General features: G+C 39.5%; 1 protein-coding gene across 1 annotated transcript; it reads left to right on the top strand.

Annotated features, from left to right (window-relative positions):
- Positions 1-1,262: 1,262 nt before the first annotated feature.
- On the top strand, positions 1,263-27,370 carry DYNC1LI1 (dynein cytoplasmic 1 light intermediate chain 1). The gene is made up of 13 exons (XM_086614213.1): positions 1,263-1,426; positions 1,735-1,808; positions 12,719-12,835; positions 14,497-14,727; positions 17,949-18,118; positions 19,263-19,356; positions 21,187-21,322; positions 21,698-21,809; positions 23,059-23,118; positions 23,244-23,288; positions 24,296-24,416; positions 24,598-24,756; positions 26,441-27,370. The coding sequence occupies exons 1-13, from the start codon at positions 1,263-1,265 to the stop codon at positions 26,551-26,553; spliced, it is 1,596 nt and encodes a 531-aa protein (XP_086470339.1). The 3' UTR covers positions 26,554-27,370.

The raw sequence follows: 27,370 nt of genomic DNA, 5'->3' as shown, positions 1-27,370 counted from the left end.
ACCATTAACTATGCATCTGTTATGTACCTGTAATGTAGAACACAGCTACCGTTGTTTCAGCTATTTTATACCTAAAGGACCTTACTGAAATTCACTTTCATGAATGGTGAGCTACAAGTTCCAACACCTGATCGCTACTAAAACAAAATATGAAAGAAATGTCCACAGTTTGGCTTGCAAAGCAACAGAAAGCCTCTGAGAGAAACACATGGATTAAAAAGAAAAGGATCATTTCTTTCCTATTTTAAAATACTACTTAAATTAAATTAAAATATTTTAAAATACTACTTACTACTACTTTTTCTGGGAAAAACACACAGTAGCAAGAAAAAACTTCAGTACAAACTGCCGGCATACAAAAGTCACTAATACTGCCACTACCTTTCTGTACATCCAGAGGCTCAAACATGCATCCTTTGTTTGAAAGAGAAACATCCTGTGTTAAGTTTTTCCTGAATCAGATACATAACATCCATCCATTAAATTTTTATGGAATTTAAAGTCGTTCATACATTACCCTAGCAAACACATTACCTCTGTAAAGCGAGGGAAGAGCTGACACGCTTGCTTTCTTCTTCTGGGACTTTTAGCAAGAGTTGAGTTGTGAAAATGATGGCGATTTGACCCATTTTTTTCCAACTCTAAAGCAACACTTATGAGAGCAGAACAAGTAACGGGTAGGCCTCTTGGAGAGGATAAGACCACCGAGTCCTCCCAAAAAGGCACATCTCATCCCTAACCACACTCGCTTTCCTTGGGTGCGAGGTGCTTCCTTCAGGGCGAGGGCTGCCCGGGGAGCACACGGCACTCAGCGGCGAGCTCCCCGCCCCACCGCAACACCTCGCAGCAGCAACCGGCCTAAAGGCACGCCATGGCCGGCCGCTTCGCCTCACCTTCACCGGGGTGGCCCTGCTTGCAGGGCCGGCACCCGCAATGGGGGCAGTCCGAACGAAAGGCGTCTGCCCCCCAACTCACGGTGTCCCTCTCCTCTCCCGGGGCGGCGGATGAAGGCCTGGGAGGACGGCGGGAGACTCGGTACCGCCAGGCCTCCGCTGCGAGGAGGCAGGCGCGACGCCCTCACACCCAGCGGCTGAGGGGAAGCGCTCGCGCACGGGACCCCGACCGCCGCCGCCGCCGCCTCACGCCGCCGCCCCGAGCCCCGCCCCCCGACCTCCCAACATCCGGGTTCCTGTCAGCCGCCGCGGCGCCGCCGCCCGCTCCGTGTCTCGGGGAGGCGGCGGGGCGGGGAGGAGGCAGTGAAGATGGCGGCGGCAGCGGTGGGGAGAGGTGGTTCCTTCGGTTCCTCTTCGTCCGGGCTCGGTTCGGCTGCCGGTTTTTCTTCTCCTTCTTCCGCCGCTACGGCCACGACCAACAACAATGCGGAGCTGCGGGCAGGCGGCGATGAGGACGACGGGCAGAACCTCTGGTAATCGCCTGCCCCGCCCCGCGGCCGGGGACCTGGGCGCGCACTGACCGTTACCGCCCTCGCAGCGACTCCAGCCCGGTGGGGGGGGCGAGACGGGGGGGAGGGCTGGCTAATCCCCCCTCCTGGCCTTCGCTCCCTCTCAGTCAGCCAGCTAAGGGAGGAGGGAAGCGGGGATCCTCCCCGTGGTGGTGGCAGCTCCTGCCCTGCCCCCCGTCCCCCACGCCTTCCCCCCCCCAGGCGGTGGCGAGGGTAGGGGGCCGGCAGGAAGCGCGACCTCCCTCCTAAGCTGTGTCGTCTCTCCGCGCCAGGTCCTGCATCCTCAGCGAGGTGTCCACGCGCTCCCGCTCTAAGCTGCCTTCGGGGAAGAACGTCCTCCTGCTGGGTGAGAAGAGCATCCCGATCCCTTTCCCTTCCCTGCCTTAACCCTCTCCTGGGCGTCTGAACCTTCTCTTGTTTAGTGCCCAAGGGAGGAAGGTGGGCGGTGGGGGGTGTTGGTGGTGGCAAGGTGCTGGCTTAACCCTCTCGCTTCTTCCTTTGCACGTTTTTGCTTCATTTTGGATATCCAGTATCCAGAGATGCTTTAGATATCCTCCTCCTCGTAGGTGCCTCGCCATAATACCCTTCCCCCAGCCTAGTTCCTTAGGTGGAGATGGCTTGGGAGGGCGGTTTTTATTGTCTTTCTACCCCGACGAGCGTTGGCTTCAGGACGCGTGCGGGTCCTTCAGCCTTTTCTGAAACCTCCCTCGCTCAGGCAGCCAGTGCTGCTTGCTGGTCCTCTCGGTGTGTCACACGAGCCCGAAAAATTGCTTCCGCGGCCCGTGCGGTATCGATGACGGCTGCTCCCTGCGGGCCGGAGGGCGGGGTAGGTTGTATGGGCGTGTTGGTCGTGTCCTGCCCACACGCGCCCAGCTTGTCGGCAGCAGCGATGCCATCGGCAAGTTGGGCAGCGAGAGCGGCACCGTTCGCTGCTGCCGGCTTTCATTGTGTTCGGTCACCTCCACCCAGCGTGTTCGTACAGCCTGGCGCTTTGCTCAGGATTAGGAGTTACGGAATGGGATTTTGACAGGGTGATAACGAGGGACCCAGCTATTACTCAGTGTTGAGGGAAAGAAGAAAAATGCTATGTCAAGCAAAACTGAAAGCTTCATGGGGGAGAAATGGATGCTTTCAAATGTGTGTGTGTATATATATTATTCTTACTATTAATAGTTTGGGGTTTTTTTTGCAGAAAGACTATTAAATACTATTACCAGTAGACAATTTAATGAATCTCAGTGGATAGATCTGTTAACTAACTGTTTCTTCCAACCTCCCTGCCTTCCTTTGCCAACCTCCCTGCCCCTAGAAAGAGCTGTGCGTTAGTATTTGGAAACATGGTTAAAACCCAGTAAAGATATTCATGTGGACTCCATGCCTACTAATGATGTTTTTTCAAGTTAGTTTTTTTTTTCCGTAATTGTAAAGCAATCACTGTGACTCTTTTCTTCCTGTTTTGATAAGCTGAATGGTGGTTTATAACTGACCACGAAGGAGAAAATTGTGCAAGGATGATGGAATGGTCTAGCAAACCTGTTACAGGACTTAGTACCTGTTAATTTGTTGCTTTTTATGCTATGTAGTTAAGTAGGATATTGAGATTGGAATTTCTATTGACATTAAAGAAAGGAAAGATTTGATAATGGTTGAGGCTTTTTATGTGATAAAAAGCTAAATTGGTTGACCGTCCTTGTTGAAGTTGGAAGATTTTTCTTCCAGCTGTGATCCTTGCCAAGAAGATTACACTCTTGGTTTTTCTCTTACTTTGTAGCAAGGCAATCCTTAGTACTCAATAGCTGGAGACTGTGCTTCCTTCAAAACTAGAGAGGGCACCAGAAAATTTTTCCAAATGCTGATTTAGATTGTGATGTTTAATCTGTTATATAGAAATTTTCTTTTTTCCTGTTTATGTAGATCTTATAGGATGACTTAATGTAACACTTTTCTTTTTAACTGATGCATTTTTTTAAAAAGATGTGCAGATTTGTAGAATAAATTCTAGTTCTTTCTTAGGAATTGTGTGTTCTAGAAGGCCATGGTCCAAGGGAAAAAAGTTTGGCATGTATTTAGGAAAAAGAGCATCCGATCTGAGGAGTGGCCAATGAGGACCATGGCCATGTTCTTTGTGAGAATACGTAGTCCATTTATTACGCTTTGCAGTTCACTTGCAAGTCATGATGCTACTCCTGAAGCACACTGGCACAGGAAAAGGAGAGGTCTTACGTATGCTGTATTGGGCAGGTTCTGTATGTGAAGTTCTCTCTCTTCAGGTTCTTGAGCTATGTGTTTGCAATTTTTCTGTTATCTCACATTTCCCCTCTTTTTAAGCTTTTTTCTTTAAATGGTTTTGAACTAGCTTTGGTTGTTAATACAGATCACTTCTTGCCATGACTATTTTAGTTTCATCACTCTTTGAATGCTTTTACAGACAGGAGTTGTAAAGCCAATCAGGGTCTTGACGGGTTTCACTCATTTTGTGGTAGGCAGATGCTTGCAGAACAAACAGTATACTGCTCAAAACTTCCTACCTGACACATGATATGTGGTGACAAACGAATGCTTATTTTCAATACAAACTGCATTTAAAAAACAAAAAACCATCCCCTTAGCCTCCAACCCACCCGCCCTTGCCCTCGAAGAAAACACCACCAGAAAAAAAAAAAGAATGTGGTGTTCTTTTGTTTGCTAAAACAAGTATTCTAATTTCCCTGCAGCATTTATACTTTTCAAACACTGTATGTACTTGTGTGCCTAGTTGTTCTGGGAACCTGGCAGTGTTTGGCATACTAATTCTGCTATTTCGATATTTATTTTTAGCTATGTTAACATCTCATTTTTAAGAACCTGGAAAGAAGTTCAAGACATCGCAGAAATAACTAAAGGAACCTGGAACGCCAAATGTTAATCTCTGGATGTGGCACATGGTTTTGGGAAGTGAAGGTTAACATATAATACTGGTAATTCTCTGCTCAAAATTGGCAAAAAAAATAGATTAACTCATAGGTTTACTTCTTCAAAATTGTTTCACTTATAGACATTTTTTCAATAACTGTTTTTCTGTGAAGACTTTTAAACTTTGATTGGCACTGCATGTAGTATAAAAGCATTTTTCTGTTCCTATACGAACAGATAATAAAGATACAAGCTCTTCTAAACATTTCTGTAAGGCACGTATTCTGTGATTCCTAGGCAGTTCTGTCATAGTGACTACAGCTACCTCATTTAGCAAACTATACCAGCAGAAAACTTGAGATGTCCCTGCTTTCTTGAGGAAATTGGGTGCTTTTAGTGACATTTCTAGCAATTTTTTACAGGTAGCCAGAGCAGTGTGGTGGTGCTGATTTTTTTCTTTTTTTTTTTTTTCTTTTCTCGTTCCTTCCTGAACTGTCTCTTCTGCTTACTTGTAGAATAAAAGTAGCTGATCAGAGGAGATTGATGCTTTTTGTTGAGTGTGATGAAAAAACATGCTTATAACTGGGAGCTCTCTTGTTCATTCCATTCCTTCTAGAATCATAAATGAACCAGCAAGGGCAATAGACGGAGCAGCTAAAAAGTCACCATTGCAGGTTACGGATGGAATCCATAGTGCTATAGAATGTTTGAAGGCTTGGATTCAGAAACTCAAATTAAGCAGTTATCCAGTAAATTGCAGCATGCATTCAGGCAAAGTCATTCCAGGATGTGTGAGAAAACAGGCTCCCAGCTTGCAAGTGAACTGGATCATAGAATCATAAAATGGTTTGGGTTGGGAAGGGACTTTAAAGATCATCTAGTTCCAACCCCCCTGCCATGAATAGGGACACCTTCTATTAGATCGAGTTGCCCAAAGCCTCATCCAACCTGGCCTTGAACATTTCCAGGGATGGGGCATCCACAACTTCTCTGGGCAACCTGTTCCATTGCTTCACCACCCTCACTGTAAAAATTTTTTTCTTTAGATCTAATCTAAATCTACCCTCTTTCAGTTTAAAGCTATTGCCCCTTGTTCTGTCACTACATGCCCTTGTAAAAAGTCCCTCTCCAGCTTTCTTGTAGGTCCCCTTCAGGTACTGGAACGCTGCTAGAACGTCTCCCCAGAGCCTTCTTTTCTCCAGGCCGAACAACCCCCACTCTCTCAGCCTGTCTTCATAGGAGAGGTGCTCCAGACTGCTCATCACCTTTGTGGCCCTCCTCTGGACCTGCTCTAACAGTTCTATGTCCTTCTTATGTTGAGATCCTCAGAGCTGAATGTGGTATTCCAGGTGGGGTCTCACAAGAGCAGAGTAGAGGGGCAGAATCACCTCCCTCAACCTGCTGGCCATGTTTCTTTTGATACAGCCCAGGACACGGTTGGCTTTCTGGGCTGCCAGCGCACATTGCTGGCTCATGTTGAGCTTCTCATCCACCAGCACTCCCAAGTCCTTTTCCTCAGGGCTACTCTCAATCCATTCTCCGCCCAGCCCGTACTTGTGCTTTGGGATTGCCTCCACCCATGGGCAGAACCTTGCACTTGGCCTTGTTAAACTTCATGAGATTCACACAGACCCACCTCTCCAGCCTGTCAAGGTCCCTCTAGATGGCATCCCTTCCCTCCAGCGTGTCCACAACACCACACAGGTTGGTGTCATCAACAAACTTGCTGAGGGCGCACTTGATCCTACTGTCCATGTCTCCAACAAAGATGTTAAACAGCACAGCCCCAGTACTGACCCCTGAGGAACACCACTTGTTACTGGTCTCCACCAGTGCTGCTTTTTATCTGGCTTTGTATTTCATATATTCCTCTGTCCCTGAAGCACAGTAGATTCTTTGCCTGCAATGCTAATGATGTCAAACCATCTAGTGACACAAGTACACCTGACTCCAGATGTCTGTATTGCACACTTAAAGCTTCTACTAAATCACTAGCGTTTTGCTTTTGGGTTTTTTTAATGTGTTTTATCCCACTTGGCGATAAAGGCTTTGAGCTTAGCAGGCAGTGAGTGTTCAACTGCCTTGTGTCCACATTTTCTTTCTACCCCAGACATCTCACTTTTCAGGGCCAGGCCTGTTTGTTAGAATTTTTGAGCTCTGCACCTGTCCAGTGGCTGTCAGGATGCTTGAGAAGAAGTTTCCACAGTCTACAGTTAACTTACAGGTACACTTTTCTGTGTGTACATGTATTGGGAATGGCTGGTATTGTAGAAAATGGTACATCTTGAAGAGCAGTTTTAACTTGTGAATTTCTTTTAATGGACCCGTGGAATATAGTGAACTTCAGAATTAAGTTCTGATACAGCAAATTGTCATGAGAGTATATAAAATTAATATAAAATCTGCTTACTTAAATTTGTACTCAACACTACAAGAATTACTTTTTCCATTTTATTTTTTCCTATTCAAATAGCTGAAAGTTTTGCTGTGATTATTTTATCATTACAGGTGATTAAATACTGATGTTGATACTGTCCTTATTGTTCATCTCAAATGTTTATTAATCTTCTAGTACTGCAGAAGTTAAGTCAGATAGCTTCTTTTCCTCCTCTTCTTGCAACTTCACCTTCTACAGGCTATGAAAGCCTTCCAAATGTGGCCAAGTTTTGTTTAATTCAGCAGAGTTATGCTTCTAAAGTGTCAATTGTTTTGATGGGGCATTGACCTAGATAAAATTCTAATTGCTTGTTTTGCATCTACATTTTTTTTTATTTTTTTAGAACTAAGTAGTACTTCATAGTGTCCTTCCTGCTATAATACCTTTCCAAAAAGCCAGAATTACCTGGCTGCTGTGTAGTAGAACTTACTTACAAACAGCACAGGAAGTTCTGAAATTCATGAATTGCATTTTTTTTAATTCGTCTTAGCTTTGCCAGAGGTGTTGCTGATTACTGGATCTATCTCTGAAATAGCTCCGAAGATGAGGAACAGTGAAAGGAATTGTGCTTCTGTATTCTCCAGGCAGGTTAGTGGCAGGAGTACCAATAAAGATGTCCCTTTGATAGTAACACAGGATTATTCTAATGTGGTAGTGAACCTGGGTAAAATACATTAGATGACTTATTGCTGTGTTAAAGGACAAGGCTTGCATTAGAGATGTATGCTGTTCATATTCACTGTAGAATTCTCTGCAGTATTTGGCTTCCTCTGAGGGTGAGTTTCTCCAAGCGTAAGTAACACTGTTACTGCTGTACCTGTTTCCACAGTCAGGCTGTGTTCTTGTGCTACAGGACCTGAAAAAAGGCACACTGGCACAGTTGTCTGCAGTGTGCTTTCTATCACGTTGTAACGCAAAAGTGCAACTAAGGCGCTTCCAGAAAAGGTATTTAATTTTTCAGTGTCACAAAGACACCAAATGAATCATATATGAGGGGAAAGACTTATCTAGTGGAGTACAACAAACTTAGAGGAGAAGTTATTTTTTGTCCGATGAGTAAATCATAATTTAGTGGCAAGTTATTTGAAGAGTTCATATGACCTACTTACTGTGAACTTCCGTGTTGTTTTGACGGATTCTAGAGAAGGATCTCATCAGCATAATTAATTTTGTTCTTCACTTCTCTGAAAGCAAACTAAATTTGGCTTACTCTGATTATTTTGATCTTGTTCTGCAAAAGGCATTCTTCAATTAGTATAGTGTGTGTAAACGAGTCTTTCACTATTATGTGAAAAGGCAGTTATTAGCTTGTGAGAAGTACTTTATCTTGAAAATAGCTATAGTACACATGTACTTGGTTCTAGTGGGAAGACGACTGTTATGTTTCCACTCCGCTGTTTTAGGATTCAGACATTCCACATGATGTGGATTAGAGATCACTCTGTGATTCTGGGAAGGCATCTTTGCCCTGTTTGAGAACTCAGGTTTGGGTTCGATGACTTTGTTCTATCATACTTAAGTGGTTTTTTTTTCCTATTAATAAAAATATTCAATATTTTATGTTAGAAATATTGGATGTTGTGAATTGTTCTACCCAGAAGCTGTCTTTTGTTTTGTAAAAAGGATAAAGCTAGTTCACAAAAATATGCCTTTTGCAAGACCCAGGAGGAGTTAATTAGGACCATTATCTCTAGTTTTGCTTGGCCTTGCTTGAACATATTTCTTAGAGATGAGTTGTATAATTCCCATATCAAGCCAAATTTTAATCGATGGTTTTAAAAAGCAAACAAAAAACTCAATCAAGGAACCAGTAGGATTATAGACTACACGTGTTTAAGTGTATCCAGGGCTTTTCAAAGGGCTGGTGAAAAAAAATCAGAGCCCCGGATGGAAGAGGAGCACACCAACAGTACTGGTGACACAGAAGAAATATTCACCTCTTGCTTCTTTGCCTTGCTGTATTTTAAATGCACTTGAGGCTTTACAGTGGAGAAACAATTTAAATAGAAAGTCAAAACTCATGTCTGTCCTGGAGATAACACATTGATTGCAGACTTCTGCGAGAAGTAAGAAATGTCTTGTTTTAAGACAAGTGGAAATCTACTTCCATTTTCATTTTCTAAACTGAAAGAAATGTGGAAATAGCATGAGTAGTAAATATTCTTAAAATTAAATTTGTAATTGAAAGTTTAGAGAAGGCCTGTAAAGGTGAGCCTAAGTTCTCTCTGGTGTGATAGTTTACGGTTGAACAGTTGAAGTAGCAGTTCATAGGTAAGAGCCCGCTTGCCCGCATTCACAGAGGCGATTCGCTCACCTCATTGCCCGTCCTGCCCCTGTGCAGGTGACCGTTCTGCCAGGTTCTCCATTGTAGCAGAACAGTCAGTGATACTCCATTTTCTGCTCAGTAAACATACTTTTTGCCTGGAGTGGTGAGCAAGGAAGGAGGCTGGGCAGGGTTTATATTATGACTTCTTACCTCTTTGAGAACAGCAACACGAAGGATGTCGTCCAACTCTGTTTTGTAGATGGAGAAGCACCTTGGACAGAGAAGCTTTGGTGAGCACAACCCCAAACTTGAGCTCATCAGAGGAGTGAAGCGTAGCAGTGTGGGGATAAAAATGAAACGGCTTTTGTTTAGTTAAGTGTAAGACTTCCCATTTTGTTAACAAGATGGTGAAATACTGTGTGTAAGCAGATTGGTTTGGCTTCATTTCAACTGCTTCCTAGCCTGACTTTTCTGCAAAGTTAAATCTGTTGTCCTTCTAACTTGTGTTCGTCTTTGGTGTATAGAGGCATCACTTCTGCATTGCATGCACTTAGGATTAATTTGCTAACGAGATTTGTAATAACTATTCAGGAGTTTTAGATAAGCACTGGTTTAAGATGGATTTGTATTTTGATATTCTTGCTGAAGAGTTAACTACAAAGCAAAATTATACTGCTGCTCTTTCCCAGCATAACTTGATGTATTCAGTGTGTTGACTTTTCAGGTGTTTATACTGAAGACTTTAGGTTGGAAAAAATAAATTAATAACAAGGATATAAATACATTTGCAGCTGTCACAATTTTAAAAGGTATATGTAACATACTAAAAATCCACAGATCTTTTGGTTTCTCTTATGTCATCTGCAAACTGTACTATTCTCTTCGTTTACCTGAGTAATTAATGAAAGTAGTACCAGTCCTTTCAAACTTCACTGATGCATCATTCTGGCTTCCTGGTGAATGATGAGCACTGCTTTCTGCATGCAGTAACTTGTGTGACACAGTTTTGTATGTCAGTGATCCACCTACCTGATATTGGTGTTTTGAAATGGGTGGATATTTGCAAAGGAGAAGAGAGTAAAGAACCTTCTTCACAGCACAGATTAAATTTCAGTAATTCTACGATAGAAGGCTGGAATGACTGCTGTATGTGCATATATGTCCAAAGGTACTAATTTTACCTCAAATCAACTTGTCTTATGCTGTACTGATAAAATTGCTTTCTGTAATAGGATCTGAAGATAATTACTGGAAAACTTGAGGAGGGAAAATAAAGTTCCAGCTCTTATTTTGCCATAAAATACTAACTTAACAGTATTGCACTTGAGTTTACTTCAGGCATTTGAAAATATGGGGATGGGGAGGAAATCGCACAACACAGCTGTGATAAGTAAGGGGCTTGTGGGATGTATATTTCAAGTTTGCCTATATTGTTTAGCTTGAGCACTTAAACAATAAAGTTGTGTAGATAATAGTGTTTATGTAAGTATGTTTTAGCTTAGACTGCTTAAGTGTATCTTTTGTCATATTTAGAGCTTTTCATAACCACACCTGTTTCTTAGACTCAAGTTGCAGTCACTTTCATTAAGAACTGCTAGATGTGCTTTGCAGAAGATGCTAAACTTTCCCAGTGCAAACAAACTGTAGTCTTTATTGCCACCTATGTGAAACAAACCAGTATGCAAGAGAACTTAGCTAGAGGTCAACTGTTCTGAGAAACTAGGAAAGCTGTTAAGTGCAACCCCTCTTTAAAAGGAATAAAAAGTTTTGTTTTGTCTTACCTTTTGAGCCTTCTCTTGGCACAAATTAATTGAAGCTGCCTGTTCAAAAAGGTAAAATAACAGAATGAATCATACAGAAATCATTCACAAAAGTAATAGCAACTTCAGCAGAGTAACATGTCAGCACAGCAGCTCTTAATAAAGTCTCCTCAGTTACTTCTAGATGACAAATTTAAGAAGCTCAGGTAAGTACTGTTGTGAGGGCAGAGAAGGAATTGTAATTCATCTCTGGTGACAAACCTTGAACTCTTCACTTCTTGGGCAGAATTTTTATTTAAAAGAATATTCTCATGAGAAGAGGAGGAAAAGCTTGGTGTATGAATAGAAAATAGCTGTGCTTTTCAATGTTTATTTAAAATTAGCTATAATTGTTTTCTGAGGTGCATCTTGGTTTAATATAGTTAAGGAACTGGCAAAAATGTTGAAAAAGCTAAGTGAAAAATTAAGTTGTATCAGTTTAACTTCTCTATACTTAATCAGATCTTAAATTTCAGTTCTGGTATTATTTTTTCTTTCCTCTCTATTTTTTTCTTTTTTTTTTTTTTTTTTTTTTTAATGCCTTTTCATTCCATTGAGTTAAATCCCCTGGCTACTTAGAGTAAATAGTCTTATGCTTTCTGGTAGCTTCTAGACTATTGGTGAAATCTGAAAATAAAGCTGACTCTAAATTGAAGACTTCATGCAGTAATCTTGGGAATGATATGTTGAGTAAATTCAAAATCAGTCTATCAGAATATAATTTTTCTGCTCTTATCTGTGGTTATAACTGTAGTCTTTTTAATGTAGCCATAATATTGTCTATAAGATCATGGTCAGTTCCCTTTAAAGGGAAAACTTTGTTATGTTTAGCAGTGAAAATTACTGTCCTTGAACTCTTCTCTTTGTTATGTAGTTAAAAGCAAGCATTTATACTCTCCCTGTATAGGAGAGACTTGGGGGAGGGGGGCGGCGGCGGCATGGAACAAAACAAAACAAAAACCAAAACAAGTTCTGTTTGGCATAAAACTGATAAGATACTTCTTAGGAACCCGATTTTAATCTTAATTTTATGACCTGAGAGTGAATTCCAAGAATTTTCTAATGTCTGGCTGTTACGTGCCCATCATACTGCCAAATTAGAGTGGCAAAACCCTGCTTCATGTCCAAACTCAGCTTGCCTGCTCTTTTGAACTCAAAAAACTGCACGTGAGACATATGGTTAGAAATTGAAAGTTTTCAACCAGAGTCTGGCAATAGTTGAGGTTTACACAGTGCATATGCTGTGAAGGTTCACTGGTTATATCCTAGCTCCCTTTGGAGGGGAGAGAACAAGAGTGAGTGGATCTGGACTGCAGGCTCGTCACTGTGCGTGTACCCAAATACAGATGTACTGTTTGTCACCTCTTTTTAAGGTTTCTTTAGACCTGTAACAGAAGAGATTCGATGAAACCAACCCGCAAAAGCTAAGGAAACAGTTTTGCCTTACTGAGCTTGGTGGTGTGTGCTGCTTGATATGAGAGAATTCTAAATTGTATTCTTCTGATTGTAAGATGAGCTTGCTGTGACTTGAATTCCACTTTAACACTTCGATTGCAGTTGAAACACTGAGATTGTTTGAAGGTTTAACTCCTCCTAAAGATATCTTTTTAAAGATGCATGTAAGAGCCTATTTCAGATAGGATAGTTAGTGGCATAATTGCATTTATCAATAATTAGAAATAAGATGTGAAGCTTAGGCATGCACTTTGAACAGATGGATGAGTTGGTCAATGCCTGCTATACTTCAAAACTTCAGTGAGCTAAATCACCCTGTTCATATATGGTTTCCTTCTTGTCTCAGGTGGTTTTTAATAAGTAACTGTGATAAAAGATTGAATGGTATCTAACTTCTGTCTCTCCAGGTGAAGATGGAGCAGGTAAAACTAGCTTAATAGGAAAAATTCAAGGAATAGAGGAATACAAAAAAGGAAGAGGAATGGAGTATTTGTATTTAAATGTGCATGATGAAGATCGAGATGGTAAGTTTGTATTGTAATATCTTAAATCAATTTGAAAACAATGGTTCAGTAGTGTGATATTTGGAATGACAATGGGATGTTTTCCTGTCTTTATAATTTGCAGGAGTCCAGCTTAGGCCATGAGTGATTTGTATCATGAGGAAGTTTCTCAGTGTAATTCCTTTAGTAGATACCATTAGTGACCACTTAGGTGGTGGAGGAGGAGAGGAACCAGTCAAAAGAAAAGGCCGAAAATAAAAGCCCAGGAAAGCAGTCTTAGCTGCAACATTTTGAATGGATGGTAGGCAAAAGTGCATTCCTCAAGCCTAGAGGAAAAGGTGCCTAGGCTCTTATCTTGCATCTCCATTCCTGTAGCAAGTGTTTATCTCTTTGAACACACAGAGAAACCTTTGCCTTGGTGGTATCAGAATCTGCAAGACTACACATCATGTATTGGTGTGCACGATGCTAAAAGATTTTAAAAATGAATGAAGAATAACAAAAAGAACAAAACCACTAACCCAAAAAATTTGAAGGAAAGAGAAATAAAGTAGAACCTGTGGTTCAACTGGCTTGAGTTGGCTTATGGCTAGAAGGTAAAAAAGATGTTTAAGATCTAGACCCCAAATACCTGCAGTTATGAAATGAATAATTGATGCTTGTACATGGAGGAACAAGGGAAGGAGTATGACCAGGCACTGCAGAGGTGCGATGGATTATCTGGAGGCAATACTTGGGGGTAGTGGACTGTGAGTAAGGACATACTGGGAGCTGTGGGGAAAAACAGGAACTCATGTCTATACTATAAGGGCTAATATAGGTAGAAGGAGAACCAGAAGAAGCTGGCCTCTTTTATTCTGAAATCACCTGCTTTTCTGACTTCAGTGTCTGGCTATTGGTCTCAAAGATAACTTGACCAGAGTTAAGAGGATTGGGAGTTTGATCTATATGTCTTCCTCAGAACTTCTGTACCAAGTAATAAAATCTTAACTGAAGGCAAAGTGCAATTATATTAAGCTATCTAATTTTGAATCATTCAGCTCTTCATTTACTGCAGAAGTGTCTCTGAATATTAGAGTATAATGTTTTGGGGAGAAAAAAAACAGTGGGATGATCTATTTGTATGGTGATTGTCCTTTTGGAAATGTGAAGAATAACTTTCTTCCCTGCTAAGTCCATCTAAATAATTAAAAACTTGCAGTTCTGCTCCAGTTTTCTGAAGGGCCAAGATACATTCTGTTCTTTAAGAGTTATATAGGAATATCACATTGGAGTTTTGAAGGGGAGATGGCAGTCCTTAAGAGCTGAGCAGACCAAGGGCTGAGAAGGGATGGCTGAATTCACCCAATTCCTCCCTTATAAGTTGCATCTTGAAGAAAATATTTTCCCTCTCTAAAATGGTGAACATTAATTTTGGAAATTGAGTACTATCTCTAGATTCTCACTTTCAGATAACGTATTTAAGACCATCAATTATCAGCCATTAAACGTCAGGGTTTGGAAAAGGAGGGGGCATCTCCACAAGCAGCAGTTTGCTGTGTTGTTACATATGTTCAATTGACTGATAAAACCTGTCATCTGCTTTCTTCCTTGAATTTTACATGACTAAAGAAGATTTAATAGCCATTATGTAGCAGACTGTTTCAAGTAAGTCTCATAAAATGCTTTTCCTCGTTTTGTAGACCAAACAAGATGTAATGTATGGATTTTGGATGGTGACTTGTATCACAAAGGTCTTCTTAAATTTGCGATGGAGGCAAGCACTCTAAAGGACACTCTAATTATGTTGGTAGTAGACATGTCTAGACCTTGGACTGCACTGGATTCTTTACAAAAATGGGCAAGTGTTGTAAGAGAACATATTGACAAGTTAAAAATTCCTCCTGAAGAAATGAAAGACATGGAACAAAAGTGTGAGTATTCTGTCAATACACAGGAATCCATTTAAATCATATATGCTTAATGCTTTCTGCACCATTTAATCTCTCCATTGCAGTCTTTTTCATTTTTTGGAAATGTTACTTAAAATTAGGAGCTATCAAGCAAGTCAAGCTTCAGATAAGTCTCAAGTAGCTATATGAAAAATACCAATATTTCTTTCTAACAAAAGTACCTTAATCTGGGGGGCAGGGAAGCTTTCAGAATGAACACAGCTAGTTGAATTTACAATCTTGATTTTTACACATTTTTCTAGATAAGATTCTCCAAGTGAAAAAACTTCTTAGCTTCCAATTTTTTATTTTACTTATTTATTTTAAAGGCAAATCACTGCATCAGCTTCTTAACTGTTCCTGTAATTAGTCAGTCTAGAGAATCTGCGACCTGTTTCCTGCCTACCAAAGGTGTAAATGCTGAAAGAATTCGTGAATTCTGGGCCCTTTCTACTTGACTTGAAGAGTTTTATCATAATTATTATTGATGCTAATGCAGTTATATGTTTGTTTTGGCACGCATATGATATAGCTATAGCTCTATCAGTGTCTTGTCTTTTTAGTTTTAAACATGCAGAACATAAAGATTTTTGCAGGCTTCATCAAACTGACTGAACTCACTAACATCATAGCTCTCTATTACTTTTGGGTAGCCACTGTATTTCCCTTGCAGTACTAAAACATGAGTCTTTCCAGTTCATCTCTCAGTGAATTACTACAAGGAAGAGCATGTGAGGAAGCTGTATGTTAAGATAAAATAGCATGATTAAACTTTGTTTATAAGTGTGAAATTGCTCTCTGGAACTGGTATGTTCTTAAGCAACTGACTGCCAGATTGCTGAATAGCTTTTTCAGAAATGCAAGCTGTAGCCATGCTGTGATAACATAGCCCATTAGGTGAGAGTTGTAGATACTCTGGAATGGAGGGAGGGGGAAGTTGGTTGTTTTGTTTATTCTTTTAAGAGATTGATTCTTCTAAGGGAAGTATCATCCTTGAGAATCATATCTTCCACAAGAACTTGTTTAGGAGGCAGGAGCTGAGCTCTTTTGGGTGTGGCTTTTTGGTTTGGTTAGCGAAACTCTACAAAATCCAGTAAATTTTAATGATTAAATGAGTCATTTAAAAATGACTACTCATTAAAAATTTTATCTGCTCTCCTTGTCTTTTATCAGCTGGTCTAATTCTTATAGATATTGATGGTCTCCATGTTGGATATAATAGAAGCCCTGGACGCAGTCCAGATATGACTGGATGTGACTGGAAGCTGTTTTTGTTTTGAAGCTCTTGTGATGTGGCTTCATGCGTTGCTAGGCGGGCAGCGGCGTGACACTGCCAAAAGGAGGAGGGAGGAACCTAGCCTGACTTTTGGCTACATGGTCTTCATTTTTTGTGTCAGGCTTTGCTCCTGAGAGGCTCCTGCCAGCTGATTTAACTTGCTAACAGGACTGGAATCTACTGAGGGCTTGCATGTGTAGTTTTCTGCAGGTGTGCTGCTGTGTTTGTCTTCCAGTTCTAGCAACTGAACTCCACTCAAAGACAGACCCTGTGAGGACTAAAACTGGTATGGGAAGGCATTAGGGGATACACAGCAGCTGTGTGTGAAGGGTTGGAATACCTCTTCCTGTTACTGGATTCAGCTGTGTCTCATGAAGCCTTGTGGCCTGGTCACTTTAATTGTGTCTCTAAGGGAGACCTGAGATTGTATTCCACAGTCTTTGAGCTGTGATACACTACATCAGTTCTCCTTCTTACTGTTCTCTGTACTTGTATAAAGATTATTATGTTGTGATTGTACAATGGGAATTTTAGGAAGCCACTGGAGGACTTCTAGCACTGGAGTAGTGCGATTTTTATTTTAGCATGCAATTATCCCAGAACAGACAGGATGCTGTGTAGGAAATACTCCCTTGAGTGGCTGGCATATCTTGGGAACTCTGGGTTTAAAACTCAGTCAATTTGGGAAGCTCTCGGAAACTTTCAGACCAGACTGAAGTAGCAGCATTCCCTGAATAAAAGCCGGAGTTGACTGCTTAAGTAGAGATGATAGTCTGAGCATATGCTTTTTGTTATTGTGACCTCGAAGATCTGTAGAAAAATTGAATAATCTTGGCCTAATACATGTTTTTCTCTAGGGTGTTGAAACAAGTCTTGCTCTGTTAATTGAACTAATGCTTCTCTAGAACTGAACTTGGAGAGCTTCAATCAGTTTAGTGAAGGTTGTGGTGGATTAACATAAATAAGGGCAAAGCAGTGAGAATGTACTTTAGTTAGCTGCTTGTGTGCATTATGCAGCTGAATTGTCTTGCTGTCTGATTTATTTTTTTTTTTTAGCTGAATCAGGATGTGCTGCTCATGGGGAAAGTAATTAGTGGTGGGGGATTTGGTAGAATCCTGTTTCTGCTGTGTGGAACAGGACATGTGATGTGAAAGGTACAGATATTTTATGCCTAATGTTGCATCCCTGACTGTAGGATAGGAAGTGACTGTAATTAGAGGCTTGGGTGTATGTATCAGAAACTGACAAGAGTTATGTTCGTAACTTTATCTTTTTTCTAATTCTTATATTCTGTCTTACCCTCCTTGCTAAATTTTAAAGTAGTATCTGATCTATTGTAAAAGCATACCAAATATTTAATATGGTATCAACTAATCAAAAAGCTAGTTAATAACTAATGTTTGTGTATTCTATTATTTTTGCTCGTTACTACTGTAGATTCATGGTACAGAGAGAGACAGAAGTGTGGACAAAGGGTTTTTAGGTAAAACATAGTATATGGTAGCAGCTAAGCAATATGTGTAAGGCTTAATTCTGTTTATTCTAACAAACTGTTTCATTAATTTTGCGAAGAATAATGCAAGGAAACTTATGTCCTTTAGGAAACATATCAAGCAATAATAGTTAATAGCAACTGCCTGATGGTTCCACAATGATAAAATAAAAATGGTTTAATGTTGTCCTTACGGATGGCTTTATCTGGTCATGTTCTTCTGGCTGCCAGTCAAGCAGGTCTCAGACTTAACTAGTTCTCTCTTGTGCTGCATAGAGCAAACAAATAGTCAGCACTTGGTGCATGTTCAATTTTTTCAACATAAAGAAACAGAAATATTATACAATCAACAGGGCTAGAGATCAATGGCAGTGGAAATCATTGTTGAAATAAAAAAGTAGCTGATCTTTTAATACAACTTCTTTTATTTTCAGTGGTAAGAGACTTCCAGGAATATATAGAACCAGGCGAGGATTTTCCAGCTTCTCCACAGAGAAGAAATACTTCATTACAGGAAGACAAAGATGACAGTGTGATTTTACCCCTGGGTGCAGATACACTAACATGTAACTTAGGCATTCCAGTAGTAGTAGTTTGTACAAAGGTTTGTTTCACATTTAGGTTTTTTGCATATTTTATTTAAGCAACTTTGTCAATTCTGGAATTGGGGTGGGAAGCATGTGGTCATTTTGAATAGCTTGCGTAAGAATTCTTTTAAAATCTTTAATGCTGAAGATTGGTTATATTCTGGAAGCTCTCATTGCATGTTATTTTGGGATTAGTTTTTCCTTTAGTTCTACCAGTTTTCAAGGAATTGAGGAATACCTCAGACCTGGTTTTGCTCACAGAAGTCTCACAGAGCTAGTCTGATTTCACTAGAATTCCCCTTGATCTCCACGGTCCTCCTTATTCCACAATTAGTGTTTTGGTAGGGTGGGTATTTTTTGTTTCTGATCTTTTTCTGAAGATGAATATATCTGAGCGTTCTAGTTAGTAAAGTGCTGCTCTATTAACTTTCCTCAGTTCTTAGGGTGTTTCTGTGATCTGTTTTGGTTTCTGTTACATACGTAACCATATTCTGAGTCTAAAGAAAAAATGGTGTGGTTCTCTTGCAGCTGTTTTTTTTTGTTTTGCTCCCCACCACCCCCCACAGCTCTTCAGTTCTCATTGGCATTAAGCATACTGTATCTGTAGCTTCTGTTGGCCCACAGGAAAAGAATAAACTTTTGATGCATATGCTGTTCCTTTGCTGGAAGGCTAACCCTCTCATTTCAAACGCATCTTTTCCCTCATCTGCTAGCTCCCTGTTATTCTCTCCCCCTTCTTCCTCTCCTCGTTTTTTGGTTTTTTTTTTTGCTTCCACATTTCTTGCTTTTGCCTTCCTTTGCAAAGGGTGAGTCAGTAACTGGATAAAAAACACATTGGGCAGAAAATGGTGGTCATTCAATGAGTCAGTCTTCAACAGAGACTTTGAGTTACTGCATTGGGGGCGAGGGGAGGTAAATGAAAAATAGCAATCACGTTAATGCCCAAGTTAGTGCTGACCACAGTACATGTGCATCAAATTAGATACCATTTAAAAAAAGGCTCGATTATGCTTAGAACTATCTTAGCAGGTTTTTGTTTCTCTCTGCACCACCCACCCCACTCCCTTCTCCCTTGCCCAGTTGTGAACTGGATGTGTAGCAGCACTGCTATTTCAGTAGATAACTAGAAGTGGTATATTAATTTTGTGTTTATTTTGACAGTGTGATGCCATCAGTGTCCTGGAAAAAGAGCATGACTACAGAGATGAACACTTCGACTTCATTCAGTCACATATCAGACGGTTTTGCTTACAGTGTATCCTTTAACACATTGTAAAGATGATAATGACTTAATTAAATCATAGAATGGTTAGGGTTGGAAGGGACCTCAAAGATCATCTAGTTCCAACCCCCCTGTCATGGGCAGAGAAACCATCCACTACACCAGGTTGCCTTAAGCCTCATTCAGCCTGGCCTTGAACACTTCTAGGGATGGGGCATGTACAACTTCTCTGGGCAACCTGTTCCACTGCCTCACTACCCTCACAGTGAAAAATTTCTTCCTTATATCTAATCTAAATCTCCCCTCTTTCAGTTTAAAGCCATTGCCCATGAATTATGACAAGCTTAAGAGAATACTTGCATCTGTACCAAAGTAGGATGCAACTCCTTTACTGTAGCTGGCAGTCTGCTTCAGCTACCTCTACAGGCAATGTTGAATTAAACTTTTCTGTTTTACTTTCTTTCTTTTTTTTTCACAGAGCTGCAAGAGTCTAGCATGTCCCCTTACCATGGATTTCCTTACTTGCCTTCATTTCCATATTTAGGAGTCAGTTCATAAATCAGCACATCTTAGCTGACAAGCTCCCTAAAATAACAAGATAATGCACTTAAGTATGATTTTGCTTCAGAGCACATAGCGCATGTTATTCTTTTTGACCCAAATATGCAGTCTCTTTGTTCAGTAATTCCACAGGATGAGGTGATGAGGGAAGGAAAGTGTGAATTGCTGTAGGAAAGATCCACTGGCTTTTGTGTTGGTACAGAGACAACACACATAAGCTGTTGCTATGCTATTATTATTTTTTAGCTTCTTTTTTTTCCTAAAAGAAGCGTATAAAATACTCTTTAGTGTTGTTTAGTCAGCTAGACGTGCTAAGATCTAGTTTTTAGATGTCTGTAACATGCCTACATTGTGTCATCATCATTTGTGCTGTGGTAAAGGGAAACTGAAATGTTATTGGAGAGACAGCAGTTAACAGATGGAAAAAATAGCTCAAGAACCTGAGACTTCAGCTGAGTACCAAGAAGGCACTTCCTTCCAAGGGCTTTCAAGACCTAATTTTTCAAAATTGAATTATGGGTAATTGTAATAAGTCTTGTGGATAGAGGAAGAATACAAAATATTAGTAGGAATTAGTCTGTGATTGCATATGCCATGTACAACTTGGAACTCTATTCTAAACTTCACTGAATGGGAATTGGATCCCATTATATAACTTCTAGAATTTGAATTGCATGCATGTAGAAATAAATCAGGGCATTTGGCATTGTCAATTTGATTAGGGCATTTGGCTGTGTCAATTTGATAACAGACCATGCTGATAAACTAAGCACTGTCTTGGTCTTTTTGTAATGAGCACGACTCATTTGCCTTCATTTTTTTTCAAAAGCAGATCACTGTGTAATGTAAGAACTTGCTCCCCTAATTTAAAAACCCGAGTGGGGAAGTGGAAGATCTTTGGTGTTTTTGAAGCTACTAGTGTTAATGCTGTAGTGTCTGTGATACAGGATGGGATAATGACAAGATATAAGGATATGGCTTGAAAATCTTTGTTCACTAAAAGCTGAAGACAGTTTTGAAGGCATCATAATGAAACTGTTGGGATTGTGGGCTTTGAAAGGGAGAAGAGCCTGTACTTTACTCTAAAAGCAATAGCTGAGTTGGCCCAGAACAAGTGCAGAAAGAAAGATTTAAATTACTAAGTAGCTTATTTCAGAAATTAAATGTTGGAAATTGTTTGGCCTATTTGATTTTGTATTTCCCCTCTAAATTCTACAAAGTAGATAATCTTTAACAGAAGAGGGTCACTTTAATATCTCTTACTAGCCACTAAACTGAGTTTTCTTTAACAAGTTTATTCAGATGGGGCAGCACTTATTTACACCTCAGTAAAGGAGAACAAAAACATTGATTTAGTGTATAAATATATAGTCCAGAAGTTGTATGGGTTTCCTTTCAATGTTCCAGCTGTTGTCGTGGAAAAAGATGCAGTATTTATGTAAGTTATCTGCATTATTATGTGTATATGGCTACAAAATGTATTTGTGTAAGACCCTAAACAGCATTTAGAGCCTTTTTTGCTTATGATTTTTAAAGTTCCGTTGAACATTCTCACAAGTTAGAGTTGGCGAGTGCCAGTGGACTGAGATTACAAATACTCGCTGCCCCAAAGAGAAATGTTAAACCCAGAGATTTTGCTCTTCTCTGTTATGGTGAACCAATCTAACTAGTTGTACCAATCAATAACTAGCTTGCACAGGAGAACAGAAGCGCTGACAACTTTCCTGGCTTTCAGTTCTGCACAGTTCAGGATCGCATACGAGAATAACCTGAAGTAACAATAGAATTTAAAGCCAAATAACCCTTTATCTAGTCCTGCAGGTTGGGATAATGACAAGAAGATAGGAATATTGCACGAGAACTTTCAGACACTAAAAGCAGAAGACAGCTTTGAAGATATCATCACAAAACCACCAGTCAGAAAGGTAAATTGAGATGTTTTGGCATTCAACTTTCTCATTCTTTGAGACGTTGCTTCCAGTTTTATCATAAGTGTGTGATAAACCGTGTGAGGTTTTTTCTTATTTTGTCTTTTTATTTTGTTCTTAAAGTTCTTTAGTTACCAAAAAATCATTATGTTTCTGTTCTGTGTAGCTCTTCTCCAGCTTACACTGTTTTTCTTCCTGCTGCTGTTACATTGCTCAAGACTACAAATATACTTGTTTTGCTTTTAATACCTATTTGATAGTGAAAAATCTAAGTGTCACTGAACTGTTGGTCAGGTTGAGTTAGTATTTTTTTTAAGAACACTCCATTTTGCTCCAGATTGCTCATAACTTCATAATGCTTTCTGTTTCTATTGGAATATTTAAAATAAGAAAACTTGAGATGGTGTAAAATAAGCATGTGAAAACGGGTTCTACATTTATTCAGTATATTTTCTCTATATACTATTTAACAAAAGGCTTTTCCAGAACTATCTAAAAACACATGTGGGACTGCTGAACAAAATGCCAACAGCAGCGAGCCCCATGCACGCAGAAGTTATTGAAGGCAAATATTCCTATGGCTTTTTCTAACAAAGCTAAGAATTTGGGACTGATTATATTTCCAAGTGTGAATTATTTTAGCTGAGAAAACTAATACTATGTCCCTTTAGGGAAAAAATCAAGAGAGATATATATAGTAGTATGTTAAATTCTAAGTGTCCAAGTAAAATATAACTGACAATTTTTTCTGTGTGCTTATAAACTTCAGGCCTGGATTATAAACTTTGATATTTGCCATGCTTGTTTTGGCAAAGTTTTTGTGGTGAGCTTATTTGGAGGGAGAGTGCTTGCAATTTCATCCATAGGCCTGGGATCTAAGATGCCTCTGTCCAGTTCATATGCAAGTCTGATGCAATGCAGGCAGAGAATCATTCTGCCATAGTTATGTATAAAATAATACCAAGGTTGGGCCTTGATAAGTTAACAGAGATGTGAGCATGCTGCTTAGTTTGTACATCTGTGAACATTTCTTACAGATCCTGAGATCTATTTCACTTCTGATTAAATTAGCTTAAATGGAATCAGGAGGTAGCAGTCTTAAACATAGAAAATGTGGTCTGCAGTCAACATAGGACTTTACACATTTACTTCACTGTTGAATGCCTTGGTCATATTCATGAGTTAAGTATAAAAGGAAATACATTTCTCTCTTAGTCAAAATCCTGTTAATATTTTTGTATTGCAGTTTGTTCACGAAAAAGAAATTGTAGCAGAAGATGATCAAGTATTTCTTATGAAGCAGCAGGTAATTTTCTGTCTATAAAACAAGCAGCCAGTGTTTCATTTAACAACATTCTCAATACAAACTTGGGTTTGTATTCTTAGTTACTGTAATATCTAACACTACATGGGTTTGTTTGTTTTTTGCAGTCACAGCTGGCGAAACAACTACCTACTGCTGCAGGAAGGCCAGTGGTTAGTAATAAAAATTTTAAATGTCATCACATGAAAATTATTCACTTTGATGTATTTAGAGAGTTGCTTGTTTTAATTGCACTATCAAATATTCCTTGATCTAACTTTTTTTAAACTACATAGTTTTAAAGTCTACATCATATACTGCTCTAAAATTATGACACTTCTTCACAGCTAGTCATGACAACCTATCTTGATAGCAAAGACTAAATGTCATGGCTTTGCTGTCCATATGTTAGAATGCATCTAAGCAGTTAGTCGACTCCTCTTTCTGTCCCAAGAGTGTGCCAGGGAGCAAACTATGTTGGCCAAATTGCCTTGGTGAGTTTTATATCCTAAATTTGACACTCTCTCTCTAGGAATGTTAAGACTCTGGCCTAAAATTAAGGTCAAATGAAAACTGTGACATCATCTACATTTAAAATACAAATAATATAACTAAAAGTTAACACGAATTCAGTGGATAGCATGTGATCTTGTAAAGGTAGTTTTACCTTTTTGGATGAACTGCGATTTTGTGGAAACATGACTTGTTATCCTTGAAGTAATGAGTAATGCTTTTTCTGCTGGGCTGTATTTAGTCCTTTCCACAGTATTGGTGCTATGTGGTGTCTTTCCAAGAAATTTGGTGGTGTTCCTCTGTGATCTAATCAGTGCAGTTTTCCTTGTGATCAGAGGCACTACTGAGTAACAGATGGATTTTCGAGTTTCTCATTGACATAAAATTAAAAGCTTCACTACTGCTTTAGTTGCACTGAAGTTAATATTTCTAAGAATGTTGAAGTGTAAAAAAAAAAAGCCCCAAAAAACTTGCACACAATCATCAAAATCTAATCCTGTATCATTTCAATTGTATGGGTTATTTCATTATTTAAAAAAAAAATAATATTAGGAGCTGCAAGCACAAAATGCTTCATTTCACATATTCTTACACTGCATGATTTAGTTCTGTAGAAGATTGACTATTTCAGCTTTGGAAATCTTTTTTTTTTTCTTTTTTTGCATAGGATGCCTCTCCAAGAGTTCCTGGAGGTTCTCCTAGAACACCAAATAGATCTGTAACATCAAACGTTGCCAGTGTTACACCTATCCCTACTGGGTCAAAAAAAATTGATCCCAATATGAAAGGTACCTTTTCTTATGAGGGCACAAACACAGTTTGGGATGTAAAATAGCTGCTTTCTTTATGCCTGCTTTCTTTAATATGCTTATTTAGATCACTAGCACATAAAATCAGTATTTATTTAGCAAATGTTTGTTTTCATTTTGTGTTGTTTTTTTTTTTTTTTTCTTCTCCCTCCCCTTGTAGCTGGAGCTACTAGCGAAGGAGTCCTGGCTAACTTCTTCAATAGTCTCCTGAGCAAGAAAACTGGTTCCCCTGGTGGCCCTGGTGGTGTTGGTGGCAGTCCAGGAGGAGGTGGCACTGGAGGTGCTGGCAGCAACTTACCACCATCAGCAAAAAAGTCAGGTATGATTAATGATAAAAGATCAACTCAATCTAAGTTGTGAGTGGGTGATCATTCCTATTGGTATAGTTTATCAGAAGTATGAACACTACTATATTTAGCTGAATGTTTTATTGGATATGGTTTTTGCTTCTGTTTTCACAGTAGTTTAGTACTACCTTTTTATGTCTTTCAGAGGATCAAAGTAGGAGAAAAAACACCTCCCTTCCCAGTAACGTTTTGTGTAGACTGACCTGGAAATTTTTTTTACATGTGCGCACTTCCCTTTTTTAAATGCAAAGCTCAGTTGGCTGAGCAAAGTTTATGAGTACTTCCTAATCTGCCGCAGGCAAAGTCAGCAGTGCTAGTCTGAACAGCACCTGGAGATTGTTCAAATGCAGCTGATGCAGTATGAGATGCAGAGACCAGCCCTGAAAAATCTTGTGGGGAGTGGCTGCCAGCGGGTTTGACTGATGCCAGGCAGACAGAGGCAGGGCACCAGAAAAGTGGTGTGTCCGAGGCTGTGGCAGAAACTTCAAGAACAGAATATGGCTACTAAGGAGAGAAGAACGTTCTCAGAAATTTCCTACTGTGCAACAAATGAAGGGTTAGAGTGTAGCCAGTTTAACACGGCAAAGGACTAGGTTTTCAAGGAATTGCTATAAATAAAAATGTTTGGCTTAGATGTGGCCTCTTCACCTTCCTCAGTATTTCCTGCCTTCTGTTTAGTGTTATCTATAAAACTCACTTTTCAAATCTAAAAAGCAGCTGTTAAGATAGTACTTTGGGATTTGAGAATTAGTTTTCCCCACAGTGCCTATGAGAAATTCTTTTGCTTATTAGTTGCAATATTAGCTGCTTTGATTCGGGTGTGGTAGAAGCTTGCTTTAAATGATTCAAAGAGCAGCAGCACATCTTGCAAAAATTAGCTTTGTGGATAGCTCCTATTAGTTTGCATCTTTAGAAAGGATGCTGGGACATTGCTAGAACTACACGTGTGTCAGAATTTTCCTTTACAGCCTGAGATACTCTGCACACTTGTCATGGCGTTAGACTCTCATGTTCTGCACCGCCTTTTCCCATAATGTCGTCTCCGTTCTTGTGATAGAATGTGGCAGGATAGAAGCCTAAACAGGGGAGTAAAAGTAAAATGGTGAGGAAAATGGTACGTTTTAAGCTTGGATCAGGTCTAAGTGTGACTGCACAAACATTTGTGCCATTCCAAGTTAGGGAGGAGACAAGCGGGTGAGGAGAGAAAGGGATTTGCCATCTGTAGGTCTGCATGCACCCATGAGCAGTGGTGTCAGGTTTATGCTGACCAACTATGTAGAACTGACTTCACTGGTCTGTGGTGAAACTCCTGATTTACTTTCAGAATTATTTAAAATACATATGATGCAGAAAATTGTGTAGAAGTATTCACACTGCTAGCCTTAATAGACTTTTCTGTATTTTATACTTCACCTTAACTCTTCGTTTACTGACAGTTAATATAAAATTATAGAAGTTTCTTTGAGAAATCAGAAATATAGAAGGATGTGACTTTCTCTCTACTGTTTCCTTTCTATTTCTTTTGGATTTTGGCCTTATGCCTTTATTCTGCACTCAGTGTGCAGTAACAATTTTTAGCATTTACCTGATTTGAGAATTAAAGAGACTGTAGGCTTTCCCATAGACATGATTCAATGATATGCATTTATTTTGTAGGTCAGAAGCCAGTTTTAACAGACGTTCAGGCAGAATTGGACAGAATTTCACGAAAACCTGAAATGGTCTCTCCTACAACACCTACATCTCCCACAGAAGGTGAAGCATCTTGAAGACACCAAATAAAACCAATTGTTGAGTTTTCTGGGATAATTCAAACTTGCCTCTGCCTCTTCCTTCAGTGACTGGAACTAAAGAACTGAAATATCTTTCAGAACACAATTGATGTCTGTCTTTCTTTCGTATGTGTTGCCCAGCTTTACAAAAGGGAGCTGTACAGATGGAAAACAGTTATCACATCATGTAGGAGTACTGTTCACAGTGCAAGAATAGTAAAGTAATTTTTTTTTTCTGGGTTTTGTTGAAAAGTCAGTGTAATGCTGTAAAATTGCAAGTATGTCCACTTAAGTGATAGGGGTTGCTTAGAACAGGAAAACTGATACACACCACAGGCACTTAATTTATATTGATTTCCCAACCTGTTAGGCAAGTTTAATACTATCTTAAATAGATTAACTTCTACAGGAGAGAACAAATACTAGTTTTTGAAAGAGAAAATGAATTGCACAAAGCTGTAACAAAACCAACAAACTCCAATTATACTTGAACACTTCATTTGGAGTATGGTTAAAAAAATCTGTTTGATCTCCACTGAGATTTACACTGCATTCAAAAAAACATGCAAAAATTCATTCCAAATATAAGACTAAATTAGTGGCTAGGGGTTTTTTTTTGGTTTTTTTTCTCTTTGATTAATTTCAGACACTGAATAAAAGATGTATAAAGCAAAAGCAGAGGTTAAATGTACAGATTATCAGTATCCAGATTTGTCTATATGTATATGGCTCAGCCTTAACGTCCCCCACTATGTTTCCCACATTAGTTACTGTTTAAAATTGGTCATCAAAACTGTAATCAGTTAATAAAGTA

Source organism: Tauraco erythrolophus, chromosome 7 (genome assembly GCF_009769465.1).
Source record: "Tauraco erythrolophus isolate bTauEry1 chromosome 7, bTauEry1.pri, whole genome shotgun sequence".
NCBI classification, from domain to species: domain Eukaryota; kingdom Metazoa; phylum Chordata; class Aves; order Musophagiformes; family Musophagidae; genus Tauraco; species Tauraco erythrolophus.
The sequence above is the reverse complement of the archived record's forward strand: the minus strand, read 5'-3'. Positions and strand labels throughout refer to the sequence as shown.

What these genes read in the sequence shown, in the direction of transcription:
- DYNC1LI1 (XM_086614213.1), top strand. Translation starts at nt 1,263, where the DNA reads ATGGCGGCGGCAGCGGTGGGGAGAGGTGGTTCCTTCGGTTCCTCTTCG. An exon ending in CAGACGGTTTTGCTTACAGT is followed by an intron (nt 19,357 to 21,186) that starts GTATCCTTTAAC and finishes AAGTTTATTCAG; the next exon opens with ATGGGGCAGCACTTATTTAC. An exon ending in AATTGATCCCAATATGAAAG is followed by an intron (nt 24,417 to 24,597) that starts GTACCTTTTCTT and finishes CTCCCCTTGTAG; the next exon opens with CTGGAGCTACTAGCGAAGGA.